At 52.7% G+C, this 23,908-nt stretch overlaps 2 protein-coding genes across 7 annotated transcripts; one reads left to right on the forward strand and one right to left on the reverse strand.

The window, feature by feature from the left end:
• The first annotated feature begins 4 nt into the window (after nucleotides 1-4).
• On the forward strand, nucleotides 5-15,189 carry HEXD (hexosaminidase D). 6 transcript variants are annotated; one of them, XR_014326940.1, is made up of 16 exons: nucleotides 5-79; nucleotides 334-450; nucleotides 750-799; nucleotides 2,577-2,717; nucleotides 5,478-5,587; nucleotides 7,292-7,379; nucleotides 9,195-9,359; nucleotides 10,490-10,673; nucleotides 11,512-11,583; nucleotides 11,714-11,909; nucleotides 12,687-12,769; nucleotides 13,707-13,785; nucleotides 13,861-13,962; nucleotides 14,146-14,235; nucleotides 14,611-14,754; nucleotides 14,846-14,863. XR_014326940.1 is itself a non-coding variant. In XM_082860403.1 (15 exons), the coding sequence occupies exons 3-15, from the start codon at nucleotides 785-787 to the stop codon at nucleotides 14,990-14,992; spliced, it is 1,404 nt and encodes a 467-aa protein (XP_082716529.1). In that variant the 5' UTR covers nucleotides 5-79; nucleotides 334-450; nucleotides 750-784; the 3' UTR covers nucleotides 14,993-15,187. The 6 variants fall into 6 exon arrangements, 5 of the variants coding, with proteins under 5 accessions (XP_082716529.1, XP_082716530.1, XP_082716528.1 ...); XM_082860403.1 differs by lacking the exons at nucleotides 14,611-14,754; nucleotides 14,846-14,863 and adding an exon at nucleotides 14,914-15,187; XM_082860404.1 differs by having other exon boundaries at nucleotides 6-79; nucleotides 14,611-14,958.
• Nucleotides 15,190-16,544: 1,355 nt separating this feature from the next.
• CYBC1 (cytochrome b-245 chaperone 1) lies at nucleotides 16,545-20,564 on the reverse strand. Its single transcript, XM_082860435.1, has 7 exons — nucleotides 20,468-20,564; nucleotides 20,158-20,285; nucleotides 19,281-19,322; nucleotides 18,606-18,679; nucleotides 17,932-18,028; nucleotides 17,169-17,313; nucleotides 16,545-16,766 (listed from the first exon to the last, which is right to left on the reverse strand). Exons 2-7 carry the CDS (start codon nucleotides 20,240-20,242, stop codon nucleotides 16,646-16,648), a joined length of 564 nt encoding a protein of 187 aa, XP_082716561.1. The 5' UTR covers nucleotides 20,243-20,285; nucleotides 20,468-20,564; the 3' UTR covers nucleotides 16,545-16,645.
• Between the last annotated feature and the right edge of the window lie 3,344 nt (nucleotides 20,565-23,908).

Here is a 23,908-nt window from a genome sequence, read left to right on the forward strand (position 1 = left end):
TGCCCCCTCCTCCTCCCCTGCCCTCCACGGAACCCGACGAGTCTCCAAGTCTTCGTCTGAAGTGTGTCCTCGCCCAGCCGTGCGTGCTCTCCCGGCGTCTCCAAGCCCACCTCCCGGGGGTATCCAAGTCCTCCTCCCGGGGCTCTCCAAGCCCTTTCCCCGCCCGGGGTCTCCAAGCCCTACTCCCAGGGACTCCGCACCCTCTTCTGTGGGGTTTCCATGCCCCTCTCCCCCGGCCCATGCTACACTGGAGGGCACTGGGTCCAGTTGGTGCTCAGTACACATGTATCCGTTAGGCCCTGCTGCTTTGTTTACAACATTCAATTTCCCTAGAGAACCTTACGTCCAGTGGGCAAGAAGTAAGATCTTAACCAGCCCTGTGGAGATACCTGATTCTGAAAGAGTGGAATTAGCAGTGAGGTTCATTCATGAGGATTAAGTCTGAAGAAGGTGAGTAATTTACTGATACAGGGGGAAAAGAAAACCTACTTAGACTCATTGAACAAGAAAAGAGATCTGCCCAACAGTCCCGAAACTGGGGAAATCGGATGCCATTTCCTGGTAACTTACCTGGAAGCCCGAGGAACTGGGACAATTGCAGACCTGCCAGGTTGTCTGGTAACAATGACAGTTGACCCAAGTCTTTGAAATAATCACATTTCTATAGACTTCATGCAGGAGGGAATCAAAGCAAAGAACTACAGACTCACAAGATGGATTACTGAATTCTTCCTCTCCTTTTCCTTTAGATTTTGCAGCAACTTACATTGGTAAACAACTCTGAATGTGTCTGATGCAGGTAAGATGTTTGTGTTCATTCCTGCCCTAGGACTACAAGAATAATTGGAGAATTTCTCTCAGAACACGAGGAGGCACACACAGGACCAATGCAGACTTCTCAGCTCAAAATTTTTTCTTTTGGGACTTCCCTGGTGGTCCAGTGGTTAAGACTCTGCACTTCCAATGCATGGGGCGCAGGTTCGATCCTTGGTCGGGGAACTAAGGTCCCACATGCCGCATGGCGCAGCCAGGAAAATATTTAAAAAATAATTTTTTTTTCTTTTAATTCTATTCCCAGGAAAATAGATTTGGGTTTTTTTTGGGGGGGGTTTAAATGTAAAACAATTCAACTTTAAAACATTGCAGTTTTTCAGAATGCTTTGTCTTAAACTCATCCACTTATCAGTGGTAATTTACGTAATTGCTTTAAGAACTTTGTCATTGAGACTGTCTTGAATATAGTTTATTCTTAAAAAAATCAAACTGATTGGTTTCTGTGTGCATTATGTTATTTCCTCTGCTATATTATGGATTCCTTAAGGTCAGAGATTTATGAATCCTTGCACAGAATGAGTAGTTTGAATTACTGAGCTGAATATATGACCAATGTACAAAGATTTTCTTTCATTTTTCAAGCTAATCCTTTGTGTTTTATGATAGAAGAAATAAGATTTCACTGTTTCCCAGCTGCTTCAGTATCATCCAGATACTTTCTCTAGTTTAACATAAACTAGCCAACACTGATAAACTGTGGCTTACTTGTTTTTTAAATTATCAATGGCCTGTTTTAAATCATAGATAGTTTTCTCTGACCTAGAATAAATTTTTAGAGCTTCTTCCTCTGTACAACCAAGCTGACTCGAACTCTAGAAACATAATTGTTTTTAACGCTATTCAAAGTAGAATAAAATTGAGGATAAATTTTCTACAAAAACATCATATTGTGGGGCCTGAAAAGTGTTTGAGATATTTGCCTGTTTTCACTGGCATAGTATACATAGGATAAGAGGGTCTTTAAAACAAGAAATTATTTTGCAGTCATTTGTGTTATTACAGATTATAGCCATCTTATAAGGAAACAGTGCTGTTCTATTTTAGGGACAAATCATAACTAAATGGCAAGGGTCCCTATGTTTGAACATGGAGACAGACATCCTTTTTTTTTTGATTTGGCTGCGCTGCGTGGCATGTGGAATCTTAGTTCCCCGGCCAGGGATCAAACCCATGCCCCTTGTAGTGGAAGCATGGAGTCTTTTAATTTATTTATTTAGTTAGTTAGTTAGTTAGTTAGTTATTTTGGCTGCATTGGGTCTTCGTTGCCGTCCACGGGCTTTCCTTCTAGTTGTGGCGAGCAGGGGCTACTCTTTGTCGCAGTGCGCGGGGTTCTCATTGTGGTGGCTTCTCTTGTTGTGGAGCACAGGCTCTAGGTGCATGGGCTTCAGTAGTTGTGGCACACAGGCTCAGTAGTTGTGGCTCGTGGGCTCTAGAGCGCAGGCTCAATAGTTGGGACGCACGGGCTTAGTTGCTCCGTGGCATGTGGAATCTTCCCGGACCAGGGCTCGAACCCGTGTCCCCTGCATTGGCAGGTGGATTCTTAACCACTGTGCCACCAGGGAAGTCTGAAGCATGGAGTCTTAACCACTGGACTGCCAGGGAAGTCCCAAGACAGACATCTTGATTCGATTTCATGTCGGTGAAATGAGTTCCCTCCCAGTTCGTGTCAGAATTGAAACAGACATTGGAAGGACCAGGCCAGTTGAGCCTCTGGAGTCTATAACCCTGAATTTCTCCACTAGGAAGAAGTGTCCAGACAAGAGGTTTTTTGGTCACATGATTTCACAAAAAATAGTACGATGTCGGGTTGCTCACCATTTAAGATGCGACTAGTTCATCTGGACCTGAAAGGAGCCCCACCGAGGGTCTGCTACCTCTCGGAGGTGAGAGCTCCCTTTCTCCTCTAGAGAATCACTTTGCCTTGGGTTTGGTTATGAAATTGTGAACAATCGATGTTCTGTAGACGTGTGCTTGGAACACAACTGTGGGTTCTGTGTTGGGGCACGGTGGTGGCAACAGCATAGATTTTGAATTTCCCCCAAATCCCCTCACAAAGCAGACAGCAACCAGGATAGCAAAAGGAAAAACAGAAAGGACAAAAGACACACACAACCTCTTCAATGTGAGCTGAATCGTGTTTCCCAAAAAGATATGTTTAAATCCTAACCCGTCGAACCTTGGAATGTGACTTGATTTAAAGACACGGTCTTTGCAGATGTCGTTGACATAAGATGAAGTCATATGGAGATAGGGTGAGCCCTAATCCAATAAGTGGTGGCTTTATAAGGAGAGGAGAATTTAAACACAGAGACATACACAGAGGGAAGATGATGTGAGGACACAGGGAAGGTACCACATGAGGACAGAGGCAGAGATTAGAATCGATGCGTCCACAAGCCCAGGAGGACCAAGGGTGCTGGAAACTCCCAGAAACTGGAAGAGGCAGGAAGGATTCCCCTTACAGCCTCAGAGGGGGAGCATGGCCCTGCTGACACCCTAGATTTGGGACTTCTGCCTCCAGAACTGTGAGAGAATAAATTCTGACTGTTTCAAGCCACCCAGTTTGTGGTGACTTCTTATGGCAGCCACAGAAAACGTATGTACTCTAAATCAAAAGTAGGCATCATGGTATCCCCGTGAATTCCAAAATGCAAGGGGTGGGGCCAAACCACCTGTAGCACAGCACCCACGTGGGGTTAGCAGCCAGGCAGGGGGTGGTAGAGAAAAGAGAAAAGAGAATTCAGACGATGTCAAGACCAGAGGACCCAGAAAAGAGCCCAGCTAGTAAAGGTCTGTCAGAAACTAGGCGAGTTGTCCCTGGCTCCAGGTTGAGGGTGAGTGCCCAAGGCCTCAAAGCACTCCAGAATACCTTCCAGAACCTTCTTCCAGAAGGACAGAGCCCACACTAAGGACACAGTGTTGGGGGAAAAATCCACATTGAGCTGGGCAGGAACATTGAAGGTGAAGTGGAGAGAAGTTTCAAATACTGGGGGGACGGGATCCAGAGGGAGTGGAGACCACGTGCTGTGGCAGTAGCTGCACAAAGTCTATAACCGCTAATCCTTTATGTAACAGCAGCAGAGGGAGCCCTGGCCTGGCCCAGCTCCATCCCAAACAGAAGAACCTGCTCTCAAAAACACAAGAAAACACATCTCATTTAAAAATGAGCAACAGAAAAGGAGTGTAGTTGTGCCACACAAAGACACTAAGAAAAAAGAGGACGATGATCTGAGTAACAGCGAAGGTGCACCAGGAACGTGTGACCACAAAGCAGATGACATAGTTCCGCAGTATTTCAGAAAGAGAGCAGAGATACTAGGAAAGTGATACAGTTATGGAAGAACAGTGTAAGTCAGAAATAGAAAAATCCAGAAATGTGACAGTCAGACAGAATGAGGTTGTGAAAAGATTGCCTCCAGACTCGGGAATGAATTAGAAAAAGAAAAAAAAAAGTCAGAAACGGAGACCAAACTAGGAAAAGAACAAAAGTGAATAGACGCCATGGGAAACAGTATCGGGAAATAAATGGCAGAGAAGAAAAAATCAAGTGTAAAGAGATAAAAGCATGGTGACAAATGGATAGATGTGGAAGACAGGCAAAGAAGATCCAGCTTATGTGTAGCTGGAGCCCCCATTTCATTACCTGCTGCTGCTGACAGAGTCAGAGGTTTAGACAACAATTTCTTATTCCTCCTGTTTCCACAAGTTGGCTGGGTGGCACCCTTAGGCTGAGCTTAGCAGCCCCTTAGCCACCAACAGCACCAAGGATCCCTACCACCCCCAATAGAAGTGCCAAAGAGGCCACCCAGTGGTCAGATGGCCAAAAGGCTACAAGGGAAACCAGGAGCAAAAACGCTGACGAAAACACGAGAATGCCGTAACCATTATGTTCCATTTGTGTAAGTGACTGACCTGGGTTAGTTTGACTCCTTTCCACAATCTGCCTCTTCTTGTAATTTGCAGTCAATTATTGATTACCCGTTTTACAATTATCCCAGCTAATTCTTAGTCCCAAGCTGATTTCCTCTTTCCATCCAGCATGCTTCAGAACATCCCCATATTCTTGGGGAAAGAAAACTTCTGACAGCAACATCAACAAGAATGCTACAAATCACATAAAACTCACAGTGGCCCTTGTCTGGAGGTGGGTTACTATTCTGAGTTTCTGCAGGAGCCCCCTCCCTTAACACCCACCCCTGGCCGTGATGCCAGGCTAGAAGAAAATCTCAGTCCTGTGTACAGTAGACACAGTCCTAAAAGTACTGGAGGATAGGGATCCATGTTCTTTGAGATAAAGGTAGAGAAAGAAGTGGGGGAGAACCAGGGGAGGGACCCCATGAGCACAGCGGGACAGCCTCTTTCCTCCTTCATCTCCCTCCTCTAGGCTCCTTCCAGGTGCTCCAGTAACCCTCCAGAGCTCTGTAGGCTCCCCTTACCCCAGCACCCCCCAATTCCGCCCCCTTGTATCAAATGAACACATCACTACATTAGAATTTGATTTGGCGTCACACAGAGTACGTGGGAAAAATACAAAGATCAACTACAATCCATGTCCATCAGCTGGAAGAATGAGTCCATGAGCTACACATGTGTCACTTTCTGTTCAAATAGTCATTTCTTCATCATATCCCCCTCTCCCCCAGATTTTCCCCCTGTTCCGTGCCCTGGGTGCCAACGGCCTCCTCATCGAGTATGAAGACATGTTTCCCTACGAGGGCCACCTGAGGCTGCTGAGGGCCAAGCACGCATACAGGTACCCGAGCCGCCAAGCAAGGCGATGCCTCTGCAGAGAAAATGGGGTGTGTGGGGTGGCAACCTGGAAGGGAGTGGAGGGCAGGCGAGAATTGAACGACAGCAGGACAGTCCTCTTCTGTCTTGTTAAATACATGTCTTTAATCATAAAAATAAAGCATGTTCACCAAAGAGAATTTAGAAACGTTTAAAAGAAAATAAGCATCAGCTATGATCCCCCACAAGGAAGCGCTGTGATCTGTTTCAGTCTTGTCTGGGTGTGAAGTGCGTGGAGGACACTTTGACAGGTGTCCATGCAGGGGAGGGAGGGCTGCTCTTTAAGGCGGGATCTTCACCAGGAAAGTGAGGATTAAAGGGGAGAGAATCAGAATCAGTGAAGTCGGATAGTGTGGTCATGGGTGCACCCCACTTGGCTTTAAAATTATGGGTATCCATGTAAATCGGTAATAAATAGCCCAAAAGAAAATGGGCAAAGAACATTCTGATCCCCCAAAAAGAAAGAAAAATAGCCAATAAGTATATGATAGTAATAAAATAACAGTGAAATGCCATTTTGGCTACCAAATTGGTGACGCTTTTTAAAAAATGCTAATGCTCTGTGTCCACGGGGGTGAGCAGGAGCAAGCCTCCCCTGGTGGGCTGTGAAGCAGCCCAGCCGCTCTGGAGGGCAGCTTGGCTCCATGTGGTAGAACTCCCAGCACGTACGTGTGGGCAGGAAACAGGAAAGGCATGAACCAGAGCATTAATGTGGTGAGATGGCGGAGGTATTCGTGTTTCTTCCTACAATGAACACGTTTTGTTCCTTTGTTTTTGAAAGTGAAAAAGGTGCCAGGGTTCCGGTGAAGCTTGAAAAAGGTATATTTAAAGACAGAACTTTATATAATCAATTCATCTATAGAACTGGTTAACTTTAGAGATGGTTCAAACACATACAGAAGTTGAGATAAATTCACAAATGACAACTCATGGTGGAGCAGGCAGTGGGCCCTTCCAGGTTGGCATCCTCAGTGGCCTCAGCGACGAAATGCTGGCCTGAAGGGACACTCCCACCTGAATCTTGAAACTCTTCGTTTTTCTTTCCTCTATTAAAGGGATCACCAGCCTTTTGTACAAAGGGCCAGACAGTAGATATTTTAGGTTGTGCAGCCCATCTGATCTTTGTTACAACTATTAGTGGGGCAAAAGCAGCCACAGGTGATAATAATGAGTGGGCGTGGCTGTGTTCCAATAAAACCCTATTTGTGGACACTGAAGGATGAACTCCATACGATTTTCACATGTCACAAAATATTCTTGAGTTTTCTCAACAATTTTAAAACATAGAAACGATTCTTAGGTCACAGGCTGTACAGAAACAGGTGGTGTGTTTGTTCTCAGGCCCGTCTTTCCACCTTTGCTCTAAAATATGATTGCTTGTGTGGCCTAGTTTCTTGTAAAATGGCTTTAGCCTCTTGTCGAGTTTGGGTCAGAATAGCTGGTACTATTCTCACAAGAAGTAAACTGTTACTTGACATAACAACATCGTTTTCCTAAACTCTAGCGTGGGAGTCTTCTCTGAAAACTTAAGAATATCCGTTGGACTTTTCAGAGTTAGCAACCCTGCTAGTTTCTGCGGTAGACTCCCCCAGGAACCTGACGAGGGGGGTTGGGGGGAGCCTGAATGGAATGCTCTTTGAACCTCTCTGGGTGGTCTTGGTCTCTCTAGCCCCTCCGAAATCAAAGAGATCCTGCATCTGGCCACACTGAATGAGCTGGAGGTCATTCCCTTGGTGCAGACATTTGGGCACATGGAGGTAAGTGGGAGGAAGGAAAGTTACCTGGTACCCAGGTGTGGGGTTCAGGGGTGCGCGGATGGGGCCAGACACAGGCAGGGAGCAGCTCAGCACTGTACAGAGAAGCTCTGTGAACGGCTGAGGAGCTCGGAGCTCTAGGTGGGAGCACCCTCTGTCCAAGGAGGGGAGGGGAAGAGCTGGATGGGGGGCCTGATTCCCACAGAGCCCTGCAGACTGGGTTGTTTTCCTTTTTAACGTATATTCATCAAAGTATTATTGTCCAAGGTGAAATACAACATTAAGAAAATGTGCTTTCTAGCACATTGAACCTGGGCCCTCAGCAGTGAAAGTGCAGAGTCCTAACCCTGGACAACCAGGGAATTCCCCCTGAATGGATTTTTAATTTCCCTTATTGTAAATAGTTTCCTTTAATTCTTTTTTTTTTTAATTTTTAAAAAATTATTTCATTTATTTTGGCGTGTTGGGTCTTTGTTGCTGCATGCAGGCTTTCTCTAGTTGTGGTGAGCGGGGGCTGCTCTTCATTGCGGTGTGGGGGCTTCTCATTGCTGTGCCTTCTCGTTGCAGAGCATGGGCTCTAGAGCACAGGCTCAGTAGTTGTGCATGGGCTTAGTTGCTCTGTGGCATGTGGGATCTTCCTGGACCAGGGATCGAACCCGTGTCCCCTGCATTGGCAGGCGGATTCTTAACCACAGCACTACCAGGGAAGCCCCTCCTTTAATTCTTGGAACATATTCATAATAGTTTCTTTGAAATAATTGTCTGATAAATCCAACATCTAGGCCCATTCAGCATCAGTTTCCATAGAATTGTTTTTTCTTTGAGTCTGGGTCCCACTTACCAGTTATTTGCATGTCTCAATTTTTGGTTGAAAACTGGACATTTCAGATCATATGTTATAGCAAGTCTGACTTTTCCCCCCATGGGTAGTTGTAAGTTGCCTGGATTTAATGTCTCCCCAGCTGTGTGTGGCCACGGATGCCTCTGTTTTTGTATTCTTGTTTTCGGTTTTTGCCCTAGGGGTCACTCTTCGGTCTTCACAGCTGATGATTCCGCAGGGCTTGGGTGGTGGTTGTGCCTGAGCCCATAGGCCCCACCTTGTGGCATAGGGGTTGGGAGGCCACACTCAGGGTTCAGGCAGTTCTCAGTCTGCCGCGGCTTCTGCTTTCCACCCAGCCTGCTCGGGCCCCCAGGTGGGTGTGGCCCCAGCCAGCCGGTGCGTATGGAGAACATGTGTCACCTCTGTAGCCCTGTGGGGACCGCAGAATTCAGAACAGTTTGCCACTTTTACTGACAGGTCCCCAAAGGCCAGGTTTACCCACAGCCAGCCATTGTGGGGGGTGGGAGCACCTAGGCAGAAGCTGCAGAATCTGTTTTTACCCAGTTACGGCAACCTTTCATGAACACGCATTTCCCAATTTGTTGTTCACCTTTGGTTGCTTTCTGGAGCCCCGAAAGGTCGTTTGGACAAATCATTCCTCTTTGTACTTGTTTTGGGGAGAGGATTTGCCAGCCTCTTCACTTGAGCAAGAAGTCCACCCGTGTGTAATTCTGTTGTGAAGGGAAGCTGCCTTTTCCATTTTCTCATTCGGCCCAGTTAGAGTTGGAAGGGAGGAGGACTGTGACCAAGCAGCCAGGTTACTCAGAGACCCGCCCACTTGGCACCCTGGCTCTGGTCCGCAGTGCAGCCCCGCCAGCCCCTCCGGGGACTCTAATAGACATGAGGCCATCAGGACGCAGAGGCAGGAGCCGGACTTCGGGGAGCTCGGGGACAAGCTCCTCCCCAGGGTCACCAGCTTTCCTGTTGTCTCCCCACAGTTTGTGCTGAAGCACGAGGCTCTCGCTCACCTCCGGGAAGTGGCACTTTTCCCCAACACCCTGAATCCCCACAAGGCGGAGTCCCTGGCACTGGTTGGAGCCATGATTGACCAGGTGATGGCGCTGCACCCGGGCGCCCGGTGGCTCCACATCGGCTGTGACGAGGTGGGTGCCTTGCCTTGCCAGCAGGCGGCTCCCCCAGCTCTGCAGCAGCCCCTTTTCTTCACCTCACGGTCACCTTCTCCCACCTCGTGGGTTCTTCTCTTAAATAGAAAAGTAGTTCCGAGGATAAAGAAGTGCTGGCCGAGGAGATGTCCCCAGTGAGGGCCTTGGTCCCAGCTGATGGGTGATCTCGTGCCGGCAAACCTGCCAAGCCAAGCAGGGTGCAGTGGGGTGCAGGCATCCACGGGACAGCAGCAGAGCAGCCCCTGGTTACGGCACATTCATGTCCTCGGGGTCAGTGTGGCCATGAGTTTGAGCCGGTTACTTTCCTCCAATTGAAGAAGTACAGTTTTGGACTGTGGGAGAAAGGAAATTACCACTTTAGGGCCGTGGAGCACTGGCTGGAAAGGTGGTTCCCGGGGGTGCCCTCCTTGTCCTTGAGAAACACAGTGGCCAGGAAGATACCAAGCCACCGAGCACAGTGACCCAAAGGCCTCTGCTCGTCTGAGCTTAGGCATCTGAGCTGGGACGGTGGTTTGTAGACATTTTACCCCAGAGCTTGATCCTTTTATTCAAAACAAAATCTCTTTTTTGTAGTAAAATACACATAACATAAAATTTACCACTGTAACCACTGTAAAGTGAATGATCCAGTAACTTTTAAGTCATTCTCAGTGTTGTGCAGCCCTCCCTCCGGCTACTGCAGGACCTTTCATCTCCCTGCCCCCCGTCCTCCGCCCCTGCATCCATCAGTCTCCTTTCCATTTCTGCGTTGCCCCCCCAGCACCCCATGAATGGAGTCCTGCCCCGTGCGTGGGCTTTTCTCACTGGGCACCGTCTCCAGTGTGGCTGAGTGATGTTCCAGCATGTGGACGGGCCATGCTCTGTTTATCCATCTTGTGTTATTGGACCTCTGGTTATTTCCACCTTCTGGCTGCTGTGGGGCTCCAGACTCAAGACCCCCTTGCCCAGCCTCAAGGGAGTCTTGAGTCGAGGTTCGGGTCTCAGTGCAGAAGGAAAGGGCACCCTTCACTGTCTCCTCCCCGTGGGCAGCTGCCCCAGGAATCCCCCAGCGTGAACCCGCGGGTGAGGATGGGTGGTCCTGGGGAAAACCCACCTGTGTCTCATCCCAGGTCTACTACCTCGGAGAGGGTGAGGACTCAAGACAGTGGCTGCAGCAGGAGCCCAACACCAGAGCAGAGCTGTGTCTGTCCTACATGGAGGCGGTGGCCAGCCATGTGCAGGCTCGGCACCCGACCACGACGCCCCTGGTGTGGGATGACATGCTGCGGGACATCCCCGAGGACCAGCTCTCAGGTCGGCCAGGCATGGCCCTGGGGGGCCGGCCACGCTCCGCAGGGGGCTTCCTGGTGCCATGAGGGGAGGAAGCCGAGCTACTCTGAGCCCCCGACTGTCAAGGAGAGACCGTGTAGTAGATCCGTACCAAAGCTAACTCTAGACCGTCCTGTTAGGACCGTTTCTCACATGAAAATGCCATTCCCCTAAAAGGCCTCCTGGAGTCTTTCCAGGAGTACTGTTGTGAGAGATCTGACCCAGAGAGCAGCACGAGGCCCCGAGGGGCGCTGGCCATAAAAAGCTGGGGGTGCGGGGGGGCAAGGGCCCCTGGTGGCACTTGAGAGCTTCCAGTGCTTCTAGGGGCCTCAGCCCCACACACCTGCACAGCCAGCCCTGCAGGGGCCTCTACTGAGGTTCACACTGGCTGGTGGAGGGAAGCAGTGGCCCCCCAGCCCTCCGGGGCCCAGCCTGCCTGAGGCTCTGGGGTGAGACAGGGAGGTCGTGGCCCATGCTTCCGCAAGGCCCACCCAGGTGTCCTTGCTGCAGCCTCTACCACATGTGGCCACTTGGGTTTTAATTAATTATAATTAAGTCCACTTAGCGGTATGTCCCTGTTGCACCTGGGCCGGCCCCGCGTGCAGACAGTGTGTCCCCCTTGAGGGAGCTCTGGGACCGCTGGCCTGGGACTCACCCCTGGCAGCTCCAGCAGTGTCCAGTCACTTCCAAAGCCAGCTGGCCTTGTGGCTGTGGCATTTACAGCCCAAATCATAACATAGTATTGAGTCTGTACTTAAATCCATTTTAACGCAATAAGGGAGAGTTAGAAGGACGCACCCTCACAGCCTCTCTCCACCCCCAGCATCGAGGGTGCCGCAGCTGGTGGAGCCTGTGCTCTGGGACTACGGGGCCGACCTGGACGTCCACAGCAAGGGTCAGTACCAGAGCAGAGCCCGGTGGTCATGGGCTCCTCCCAGTTTTCCACCTGGACAAGTGTGTGTTTCGGGCTTCCCGGCTGCACCTCCTCAGGGTCTGCCACTCACACCTCTCACTTGCTCACCCAGCGCTCCTCATGGAGAAGTACCGGAAGAGCGGCTTCTCCCGGCTCTGGGCCGCCAGTGCCTTCAAGGGAGCCACGGGGGCAAGCCAGGCCCTGACCCCCATCGAGCACCACCTCAGAAACCACATGCAGTGGCTGCAGGTGGCGGGCAGTGTGCCAGCAGACACGCTGCAGGGCATCGTCCTGACTGGCTGGCAGAGGTGAGGCCATGCAGGCCCCAGGGACGTTCTCGGGGCCGGCCTTTCCCGGGAGGGTCCAAGCGGCTCCCGTCACCTAGGACACACTGCCCTCCTTGGCCCATCCAGTCTGGGCCTCAGTCCTTCCCACCATTTGGTCAAGGGGAAGCAGCCGGCCCTCTGAGGAGGGTGTGGAAGGACCAGCTGCACAAAACAAGCCACTTGGGGTCAAGCCCCTCGCACCACACTCTGCAGATGGGACGCTGCTTGGGGTGTTCAGGGCCCTAGGGCACTGGCCCTCCTGGCCCATGCCCTGTCCGAACCACCCGTCTCTGCCTGTTCACCCCGTCCTGCGCCCCACCCAAGGTCATGTTGGGAGAAGCATGAGGTCAGACTTTGGCTTGTTTAGGATTTCATACCATTTGAAAAGTAGAGCTACAGTTAAACCCCTGGTCCCAGGCAAGTCCTGCCCTCAGGTCCCATCCTGAGGGGGAGGCCAGGTGGCCCTGACACCAAGAGCAGGAGGCCCTGAACCCACAGGAGGGAGCAGGAGGCAGGGCTGACCCACTGGACCTCAGCCCTCACTCATAAAGCTGAGTCAAAGGTTAACTTAGGGATTTCAGGGTGGCAACCACAGAGAACTAAGCCCAGGCAGGTCACTCTGGGTGGGGTTCCTGCAAAGCCATGGAACCTTCTGGAAGCAGCAACTGCTCTGCAGAAGCTTCTAGATCCCTGTCCTGTCTCGTGGTGACTCGTGTTTGAGCATCTGCTGTGCTGAGCACCCCTCTCCCGCGGACTTAGGTATGACCACTTCTCTGTGCTGTGCGAGCTGCTGCCCGTGGGAATCCCGTCCCTGGCTGTCTGTCTGCAGGTGCTTCTACATGGTATGGTCCCCTGCTTCTCCCAGGAAGCCTAGTGCCCGGGGCCCCCAACTGCCACCTCCTTGGGGCTGGACTGTGGTCTTCCAACCAGTGCGGGGGAGGGGAACGCACCCATGGCCCCGGCTCAGCCACCCACCCACCCCACTGCAGCCCGGGTCTTCGAGCCTAAACCCAAGACACAGACCAGGAATTTAGGGGGACATGCCCCGCAGGCACAGTGAACCCACAAGGAAATTCATCATGGATAGGGTACAGGAGAGAGCCCGCCTTTGCTGCATAAATATCCTGAATGCCCAGTGCTGGTGGGTGTGGCCCCAGAGAGGCAGCTCCCTCACCTCTGGTTCCCGAGGGAGCAGCCAGGTGTGGGCATAGATGCTTAGAGACAGAGGAGACCAGCAGGCAAGGTTGGTGACGAGGCCCTGGTTACATAAACTGCATGTTATACGGGACCAGGTGGGAATTTAAGTAGCAACGTATGTGGTGTTGGCACAGAAAAACATCGAGGTGGTTGAGGTAAGTGAGGACTGAAAAATAAACACACTTGGTATTGTGCTGAGCTACAGGGAGGTTTCCAGAAGGACAGATACTGGGACTCTGGCTTATCCTTTTTTGAAGTGTCAGTTCTGAACTCTTTGGGGAAAGGTACAGACAACAGAGCAGATGCCTGTGCTAATAGGAGCACATTGGCCTTGGCACCCCTTCCCCAGGAGGCAGGCAGCACAGAGCCTCCAGCGTGTTCTCACCTCCCCACCAGGCTGCAGTAGCCTTGGGCTAACCCATCCCTGAGGTCAGCATGTGCCCAGCTGGGCCTGGCTGGCAGTCCTTCTCAGTTGCTTTGCCCACCACCCATGCCTGAGGGCCAGGAGGTCCAGCCAGCACGGAGTCCAGGCCACCTCCTCCTCCAGAGGCCCCTCCAACCTCCGTCTGTGGTTGGTTTTAGGAGGCTTTGCCGAAAACGTTAAAGCAAGAGTGGAGAACTTTCTTGGGACTTCGAGCTTGGAAGCAACGGATTTTAGGAGGTAACACCCTCACCCCCAGCCCTGCCCGTCCCCTCATATTTGGATGCATCCTCAGCACAGTGGCTCCCTGTGCAGTGAGAGGGCCGGCTCCTTCCCTGGCAGCGACATCTTGAACCTCATCACACAAGTCAGCCTCCATCTGTGCAGCTCCGTGGATGCGCTGCTGGAGAGGGACAGGTGAGTGGGCGGGGGAGTGACCCCCCACCCGGCAGGGTGAGGGCCAGCCAATCCTGCAAGAAGACTTTCTGGGCAGAAAACAACTTTTTAAAATTTCCACCAGATTTTCAAAGGTCTTATTTTACAACCACTGAGCCTTACGAGCCACAGTGTACCTACCTGTGTGTGTGGATTTGCCCCCAGGTATGTGACCGGCTGGTTCAGCCCCTACCATCGCAGGCGGAAGTTCATCCACCCCGTCATGATCCAGCACATCCAGCCCCAGGCGCACAGGTAGCCCATGCCCCTCCCAGCTGTGCCCATCCCCGAGGCTGCCCACCCTCTGCTGCATGCTGGCAGCTTTCTGGACAAGCTTTCTAGGTATTGCAGCCGTGGATTCCTAGGTGACGCAACTGCATCAGCTGTGCCTTTAGGCTTTAGAGAAGCTGGGGCGTTCCTGCCTGAGAGGGTGAGGGTCACCAGATGCCCTGAGCAGGGTCCAGGGCTCACCATAGAACCAGACTGCCTAGGGCTGATCCTGGCCCTGCGGCTGCATGTGTCACCATGGGGACAGGGTCCCAGCCAGCCTTCCCCAGTGCTCTCCTGGCTCTGAGAGAGGCCAACACAGACTGTCCCCGCTGAGTATAAGATGCAGTCAACTGTCAACAGGTTCATGCACCAAGAAAAACCCTGCCAGCCAGTTGTGAAGTGCCTTCTAGTTTCAGAGGCCAAACTGTGACAGTCATTCACTTATTCCCAACAACCCTATGAGGCTGGTGCTAACGGCCCTGTTCTATGGATGAGTAAACTGAGGTACGGGATGTACTGACCCGTGGGGTTCTGGAGGCCATGAGGTATGCCCCAGGGCCCTCGCCAGGCAGGCTCACTGCCTCCTGGTCCTCAGTCTCCTGGCCAGGTGGAGCGTTCTCGTGGGGGAGCTGGAGGCTGCCCTGCAGCGTGTCTTCTACCCAGACGCAGTGGAGGAGTGGCTGGAGGAGAACGTGTGCCCCAGCCTGCGGCGGCTGCAGGCTCTGCTGCAGGATCTGGGTGAGGCAGCCGGCCCCAGGCCCGACTCGGGTCAGGACCCCTGAGGGGAGGGGGCCAAGCTCAGGCTGTCGGCCTCCCTGCACCCTCATCCAGCTGCACCCGGCCCCACGTGCGCCTCCTGAGCCCTGGGCAGCCGTGCCAGCAGACAGCGCCCACAGAAACAAGAGTAAACATGGAAGGAAAAGACACTCTGGGCCTATACAATGATCAGCGTTAGAACTTTAATTCTTTCAAAATAAAAAGGAGAGTGGAAGCCAGAAATCTCAAAGGCTTAGTTACTGGCCCTCACGATGGTCTGGACACCCTCCTCGCCCAACCCAGCCCTGGGAGAGGGGAGCTGGCCAAACACCCTCCCTCCTCCAGCCCAGCGGTAAACACACAAGAAACCAACCATAGCTGTTTCACACCTTTTAAGAAAAGAGTATTTCAGGTTTAACCATTTAGAAACCTAACTTTGGCATGTTTAAATGACTGTGTGCCCAAATTAAGGGCTGGCTGGCGGCCACCACTGGTAAGGGAGAGGATCTCATTTCTCTGGAGTTTCCTGGAAGTTGCTGTCTCTCACCCAGGCAGCCTCAGAACCCCTGGTCCATGCAGCCGTTCCCAGGTGCACAGCCTCCTGGGTCCCTCACTCAGAGGTGCTCTGGGCACAGGCTGTACCTCGGAGGAGCCTAGGTTCAGAGAAAGCAGGAGAAAACTAATAGTGCAGTTGAGGGTCAGTGTGGCTGGCACCCAGACTCCACGATGGTGGCTGCAGCTAGCTGCTCAGGCACTGCTGAGGAGCAGCCATGAGCCCAGCGATTCTGGCCCCAAACACACAGGCCCAGCACCAGAGTTCAAGAGAAGCTGGGAATCTGGGTTCTGAGGGATGGGTCCAGGTTTTTAAGTGCTGCACAATGCTAGAAGAGGGAACTTCTGCCTATACTGGGGGCAGGGGCGGGAGGTTATCCTCTCTGTGAGAGCCCGGCTGCAATCCTGGTTGGACTCGAGATGAGCCACCTGAGTGGACAGCGGTCTGGGGGCTGTGGAAGCCTCAGGAGTGGCTGCAGCACACCAACCAGGCGTGCCCCTTAGCGTCCACCCTGAGCCCCGGCAGCTCCGCAGGCAAGCACCTCACTTCTGACCACTGAGGACATCCGGCTGCGGGGAGGGATGGGCATGGGGAGCAGGGCAGGAGATGGGATTCCTGGGGATGACGTGTGGCGGCAGCATCCTCAGAGCCTCGCCCAGCCGCTGGCCCTGCTGGAGTCTCACCGCAGCCCTCAGGACCTGGTCCTGGAGAACCTCTCGACCCAAAGAACTCAGCCCTGGCCCTGATACCCTGGGACCCTGGGTGTTCTTCCTTCCCATTTCACAGGCCTTGAGCCTCACACAGCTAGCATGTCTGACCTGTCCACACCAGGCCGCTGTCCCAGTGGGCTGTCTGATTCCAGGAAGAGACAGATCTGAGGCCTGTGCCCTCTCTGGACCGCTCGGAGCCTGCAGAGAAGGTCCCACTGTGGTTTTGCTCAGAGGACAGAAGCAAGCAGCAGGAACGGCTGAGGGTCCTGCCCCGGGGCTTCCAGGGACACAGCGGGGAGCTGAGGAGGAGGACTTGTAGGCGGCCCATCAGTCCTGCTGGGGCCCCACCAGAACCAAGGCAGGGGTTCCGTGGAGGTCAGCTCTGGTCCCCAGGGCCATCGACCTCACTGTCACTGCTCTGAGACAGCTCCATGGGACTTTCAAGGCAGTGCAGCTCCAGGAAAGTAGTGATGAGCTTGGCGATGGCTTCCACGTCACTGGTCCAGATGGGCACAGGGAGGAAGGGTGTGTTATTGTGACAGGTACTGGCCACCCCGCAGCAGCCACAAGACCATACCTGTCTCACCCCAGGTATCTGCCTCCGGTAACCCACTAGAACCCACCACCTTCACTCCTGATCCCCACCCCCACCGGACCCTAGCCCAGTCCTCTGTGCCCACTGGGGACCCCTGACGTCCCCATCCCCTCTCTGTCCCTGTGGGGACCCCTGACCTCCCCCTAGTGGGTGGTGCCAGGCCTGCTCCCCTGGCCTCACCTCCTCCCCCACGTTCCTGAGGCCTCTCTCCATGCCCTGCCGTACTGGGCAGTTCCTGGGGAGGACCACCTGACTGGGGGCGAGGGGCAGCCCTGGCCAATCAAGTCACCCATCCTCAGCTTACCTGCGGTGGCCCATGACAGCACTCTGCGTGAGGGGGTGGGAGAAGCCCGTGGCAAACCGAAGCACCACCACATAGCCCTTCCCGAAGTACCGGACCTTCTCCTCCTCCACGTTCACGTCCCGGATGTCACTGAGCAGGACCACCACTGTGGGCAGGGCCCTGTCAGTGGCCGTGTCCCCCACTCACCCTGCCCCTCCCACCTGGGTGCTGGCACAGTTGCTTCGGGGCCACAATGCAGAGGATCACATCACGCTTGTCATGAAGCAGAGAGCACGTGTCACTCCATGTCTGAGGCTGGGCTCATGCCGAGACCCTGACCCTAGATGTCACAGGTCAGTGACCACAGTGCAGGGTTGTGTGGCTGCTGGTTAACGTCCAGTCTGGGTGAGAAGGAATGTCCAGCAGGCCCACTGTTGTCTTGAAAAGCCCACCCCTTCTCTCATTCTAACACGTCAGGGGGCGGCTAAGCACAGTGCTGCCCAGCTTTCTGCTTCATTTTCCCCGACTGCGGGAAAATGCCATCCTGGTTTCTAGTGGCCAGTCACTGAGCTGGGGGCTGCCCAGCAATTTCCTTTGGGCCAGGGCACGTCCGGGGTACACAGCGTCCACGAGGCAGAACACAACCCTGGTCACTGAGCGGCCAGCTTGGACCCAGCCCGTTTCCAGGCCTGCTCGAGCCTGCTCCCTGCCATCACACACAGACGCTCGCTGCCCTCTGTCCATCCCAGAGTAACCCGTGTCCTGTTCACTCCCCACACCTCACCTTGATCATGGCCTGCTCTGCAGAGAGTCAGCAGCTTCCTATACAAGCTGAACGTCTTCAGCACGACCTTCCCGGTGCTCTTATTGAAGGTTGCTTCCTAGAACGCCAGCCACAAGGCAGTCACCTGGCTGCTAGCCTGTGAGCCAGCCCAACACACACAGACTTGCCGACTGCGTCCCCACCCTCACCAGAGCAGACACTCAAGGAGGCGGCCCCTCTTCCTTCCCATCCCAGTCAGAACCCCAAACCTCTGCAGCCTGATCTCTCCAGGGGCTGGGGTGTGAAAAGGAGGAGCCTCTCCGCACTCAAGAGAAGCGAGCACAGCGGACGAGGTCATCAAACAAGGGAATGGAGATCGGCAGTCAGCAATACTGGGGCCAGGCGACCCAAAGGACACGTGAAGAGGGACAAAAGGGAGGTGAGGGAAGTGGCCTTGCCCTTCTGTTCTAGGAGAACTTCTGGGAGAACAACAGCTTTAGAGGATTCCTTCACCTAGGGATGGTCACAGACAGGCAATGTCCAGAGGCCAAGTCCAGCTCTCCGGAAACCACTAAGCTCAAGTTTCAGGATGGGGGGGGCATTAGGCCCCTGGAGCCTTTCTTCCTGCTTTGATTCGCACTGCAGGGAAGCCCAGGAGCCCAAAAGCCTGGGCACCCTTCCTGTGCTGGCCTCACCTCCCAGTCCTCCAGGTTCTGCACGGCCACGAATAGACAGCCCGTGACATAGAAGAGCTTCCAGCCCAGACTATCTGGGGAGCAAACACAGGAGACAATCAGGCGAGGGAAGGCAGCAGAGGGGTGAAGGCCAACGTGCCCAGAGACGGTGCCCCCTCCCCAGCACAGCTGCTTCCCAGACCGAGGGCAGGAGTGGCACCTGGGGGCCTGGCTTGCTGCCCATGCCTGCAAGGACACCCAACCCTCACCATGGCCACCTAGCACTGCAGGCCCTGTCACTTGGGATAGGACATGCTCCCCCAGTTCTGCCCTCACTCTCCCCTGGATGTCTACTCGTGATGGCAATCACGGCACGGTGAGTAAGAGCAGAAAGGTGGGAACGCTTACAGGGAGCTGCTGAAAGCACGGATCATCCCTGCAACAGAACATGAGGCAGACACAGGAGTGCCTTTCTGAAAAATATTTTATGATATATGAAAATGCTGAAGATGTAAATGAAAAACATAAGCTGCGGGGGACACACCAGCACGTGGAAGTGGGCCGCATCCGCAAACAATTTAGAGGCAGAGGCAGTCCCCAAAGCCATGCCCTGGCAGATTACAAGTGATGGGCTTTCCTTTTTTCCCTCTTCCAATCAGCTGAGGAAGTTCCTGGGGGGCAGGTGATGCATCTCACCTCCACTGTAGTAGGCAGCAGCCAGGCCAATCGACAAGATTCCTGTGAGGAGAAAGCAGGTACCTTCCCATTGGGCCACCACCAGCCCAGAGCCCAACTCCTCCCAGGACCCACAGACCCAGGTAAGCAGCCCCTTCCCATTGCCTGGGATGGCTGAGGGCAGGGAGCAGGGGGCAAGAAGACCACCAGGCTCAGAAGTGGGGGAAACAACTGGGAAGTCTGTTGAGAAGAATGTTCTACACCAGTCACAGTATTCACTGGACACATGTCTATGTGAGGTTGCAGAGCTGACGGGGGAACCAGAAAGAGGAACCTGATGTGGGTTTTACCCACTGACAGCACATTGTGTGGAATGAAGACAAGACTGAAGGTAAAGAATCACAACTCGGCACATGAGACAAATCAGGCAGAGTCCTGGGAAAGAAGGCCCAGAGCCAGGCCGCTGAAGGCACAGCAGCTTCTCCCCACACACCTAGGTTCCAATCAGCATGGTGCAGTTGCCCAGGGAGTGCAGGGCCCTCCAATGGGTACTGACAGGGATGGAGGCCAGGGCCCCCGCCGCCTTACTCCTCACTGTCTCCATCACGTGGGCCCTGACATAAATCAGATACCTGGGGCTGGGTGTATGACAACAAGCAAAAGGGGAAGTATGGGGACCTCAGAAGAGCATGCAGAGTATTAACGAAAGGATGTTAAATGGTGAAAAAAGACAAGACAGACACACATCATCTGTAAAAGCACACGTACAGAATAAAAGATGGAAAGGCACAATAGTTGCCATATCTTGGGGTAGCAGAACCATGGAAAAATTTAGTGTAATTTGCATCCTTTTTTAAAGTTAGATTTTTAACTTGAGAAGAAATATGAACATCCTTACCAACCAGCAGGGACCAGGACCTGATGCCTGGAGCCCTCTTCAGATGGAGGCAGGAACTGGTGCGTGTCTCCACCTGCATATACATCCCTGGAACGTACTGCCACAACTTTCAACAGGAGACTGGGGGGCTGGGGAAGGGCAGACAGACAGCTGGAGGCCTCGAGCCACTGCCAACAGACAAGAACCCAACTCCTCTCCAGAACAGGAAGCCAGGCTGCCCACTAGCAAGGCCCACACAGGCTCAGGAACCAGTCAGCCCGTGCTGACTGCAGTCTCTGTGGTCAGGCAAATCACTTAATCCCCCAGAGACCTGTAAGGAAGTTTCTTCTCTGCTCTGTTGTAATGGTTGCACTGGGGCTTTGTCCCCTGCTCCGACTCACAAAGCATCAACAAGCACTTGATCATCACCTGCTCCCTTCCTACCTGGAAACCTCAGTCTCTTGGAAACCGTTAGCCCCCAGCAGGCTTCAAACTTCCGGCACCCTACCGGAACCTACCAGAACACCCTCATTTCCCTGTGCTGGCCTCTGAAAAAGGGAACTGAAAGTCTCATCATGGTTTGAGTCTGTACTGGCACTGACCGAAAAAGCCAGCTCTGCGGTCTCCTACAGCTGCCGAGAAGGACAGTCTGCACCCAGTGGAGGGAGCGGAGGGTCCGGAGGGTCCAGAGCACTGGTTTAATGAACGAGTCAGCAAAGGGGATTGCTCTTCCATACGTGGAGAATTCTGCCCTGCACGCTGCAATACGCTCGAAATGCTGGCTCCAGGGACCCCGTTCTGGATAGCTTTTCAGATATTCCCTGTGAAGTCAAGTCAAATTTCTGACAACAAATAGTGAATTCAGTTCACACAAACGAAGCCAGGATCCTGGGACATCACCGGCTCCTTCCCCTGACATGCCTCATCTGTCTCCACGCGCGACTCAGCCGCCCGCGGGGCGAGATCACGCCTGTCACCGGCACAAGCCACCCTGGACACGCCCCGCTGATCCCTGCGGCCACACCGGGCGCCCCGCCCGGCTCGCGCGCCGCCAGGCCTCCGGGGCATTGAGCCGGGCCGGGTCCCGAGACCGCGCTCCCAGCAGGACCCCGGCTGCGGGAGCCGCCCCCCAGCCCACCCCGCACCTCCCACCCGCGAGGGCGGCATGGCCTGTCCACCGCGGACACTAACCTGCAGGCGCGGACGCGGGGAAAGACCGGACCGCTAGGCTTCAGGACCCGCCGGCCTCCGACTTCCGGAGCTGGGGGCTAAGCCGGCTGACTTCCGGACCCGCAGGGGCTGATGGGACAGCTGACTTCCGGACTGGCGGTGGAGCGGGCGAGCGTTGACTTCTGAGGCCCCCATTCAGCCCTCGAGGTGGGAGAACGGGCGGGGCTACAACGGGAGGTCGCCTACGTAGCCCCAGAGGCGGCCGCGTGGTGTGGTGTGCGCGCCCGGGCGCTGAGCACAAAGCGTTTGGGGTCACAACCCTTAGAAAGTCCGCAGAGGAAGGTGAGGTGGGTTGTACTACGAAACATCCACTTAGGATGGTGAGAAAACGTGAAGTACGTAGTCAACCTCACAACAGATACGTACGAACATTATGGTAGATTCTGTAAAAACTTTAATAAGAAATATTAAAGTAGAACTAAGATATTTGTTCATGGACTGGAAAATTATTGTAAAAATGTAAATTCTTCCAATGTGATCTGCAGATTCAATTGCGAACCCAGTAAGAATATCAGGAGGTTAAAAAACTAAATCTGAACAATGCTGCAAGGCACAGTGGAGGAGGGTAGGGGAAAACCAGAGATCCTTGACCCCCCAAAAAACTCAGTGTAGCTGGGGAAACTGAACGTTCACATGTTCGTGATGGCAGTTTTGCTGCTGCTCAGAAACTTGCCCCAGTGTCTGGGAAGGAGGATTGTAGTAGGAGAGACAGTTTTCTCCAGGAAAATCTTGAATGGCCGCTTCGGTGGCCTCCCTGCTCCACTCTCCACCAAAACACTCAGCACCTGTCCCCACAGCCCCCAGATGAGGCTCCAAGCAGGACCGTGACTTGCCTATTTTCCACCAGATGGAGAAGGACCCTACCTGGAACAGGAGAGCCTCCACAACACGGCCACTGCCTGCTTCAGTGACCTCCAAACTGGGATGGTCAAGACGATCTGTGGAGTGCTAGAAAAACATACTAGAGCTTGTATTCCTATTTTATGTTTTTATATCTATTGTCATGTGTCTTATAATTTACATAAGATTAATACACAGTGCATATTACCTTATAAAGAAATATACATACATGGATATGTATAACCCTAGATGTTTTATCAATATAGGCACAATGTCAAATATTTGGAGATGACTTTTCTATTTTACCAGTCTCCATATACTCTCCGCCTGTGGTTCAGAATCACCTGGCGGGTTTGTTGAAACACAGACTGTTGGACCTGTTCCCAGCAGGATGGTGCCTGAAATGTACACGGTGCTGCTGCTCTGGGAACCACACTCAGAGAACTTATGCGCTAAGCTGGAAAAGAAGAAGGTTCTGCCTGAATGCGGCAGGTTTCCTCACCTGATGCCTCAGCTCACATTCCATCTTCTTGAAATGCCTTCTCTGGTAAGATCCCACACCATCTTGAAGGTCCATTTGAATTGGTTGGCACCTCCTTTAAGTCCCTCTTGCTTGGTGCAGCTGAAAGTGATCTTAATTGCTTAGGACTTAGGGAGAACTGAGTTGATACCCAGAAAATTCTACTTTGCATTACAGTTATTTGCATAATTTCACCTTTTTTACTAGAGTACAAGCCATTTAAAAATGAAGCCTCGACTAGCTTTCTACTAATGTTAAATGAGTGAACAAATGATGTCTGATTTGGTTAAAATCCTGCTGAATATCGATAAGAGCAAAAGTCTGGAAATAAATACAAAATCCATAAATAGGGGACTGAGTAAAATCTGCATATTTTGCCAGTTATCAATGCGTTATATCTCTTCCAAATTCAGACTTCATTGCCTGTTCTATGAAAATGCATCTGAGCCCTTATTTTGTTCTGTGCTCTCTGACATGATATTAAGCTTTGTCAATAGAGGGTGCTGGAGACACTTGGAGGAAGAGTTTCCTTTCCTGGTTCTGGTTCTGTTGTGCTGGATCCACAGGCTTCTGCAGTACACAGGGCTTCTCCAGTGTCCAGCTTTTACAATACACACTGGCCAACTGCACCCAGCATCCACCACCTTCCCCAGCAAGCCCTAAGTGGTTTTGTAGCAGAGTGCCTCCAGTGAGACTGATGTCAGGGCTGAAGTAAGAAATGTACAAGGAAATGTATTAAAAAGCAAAGAGACTGGGCTTCCCTGGTGGCACAGTGCTTAGGAATCTGCCTGCCAATGCAGGGGACACGGGTTCAATCCCTGGTCCTGGAGGATCCCACATGCTGCAGAGCAGCTAAGCCCGTGCGCCTCAACTGCAGAGCCTGCGCTCTACAGCCTGTGCTGTGCAGCAAGAGTAGCCACCGCAAGGAGAAGCCCATGCACTACAATGAAGAGTAGCCCCCGCTTGCCGCAACTAGAGAAAGCCCACGCACAGCAACGAAGACCCAACGCAGCCAAAAATAAATAAGTAAAATAAATAAATTTATCTTTTTAAAATGCAAAGAGAGTATTAATGTCTTGTCAGAAGAATTCAACAGAATAATAAAATAGTGGATAAGAGGAATTTCTCATTATGGAAGTCCTGCTAATAAGTGAAGAAGAAATGATAGGAGTAAAACGTCAC

The sequence above is a fragment of the Leucopleurus acutus genome (genome assembly GCF_964270905.1).
Source record: "Leucopleurus acutus genome assembly, chromosome: 19".
NCBI classification, from domain to species: Eukaryota; Metazoa; Chordata; class Mammalia; order Artiodactyla; family Delphinidae; genus Leucopleurus; species Leucopleurus acutus.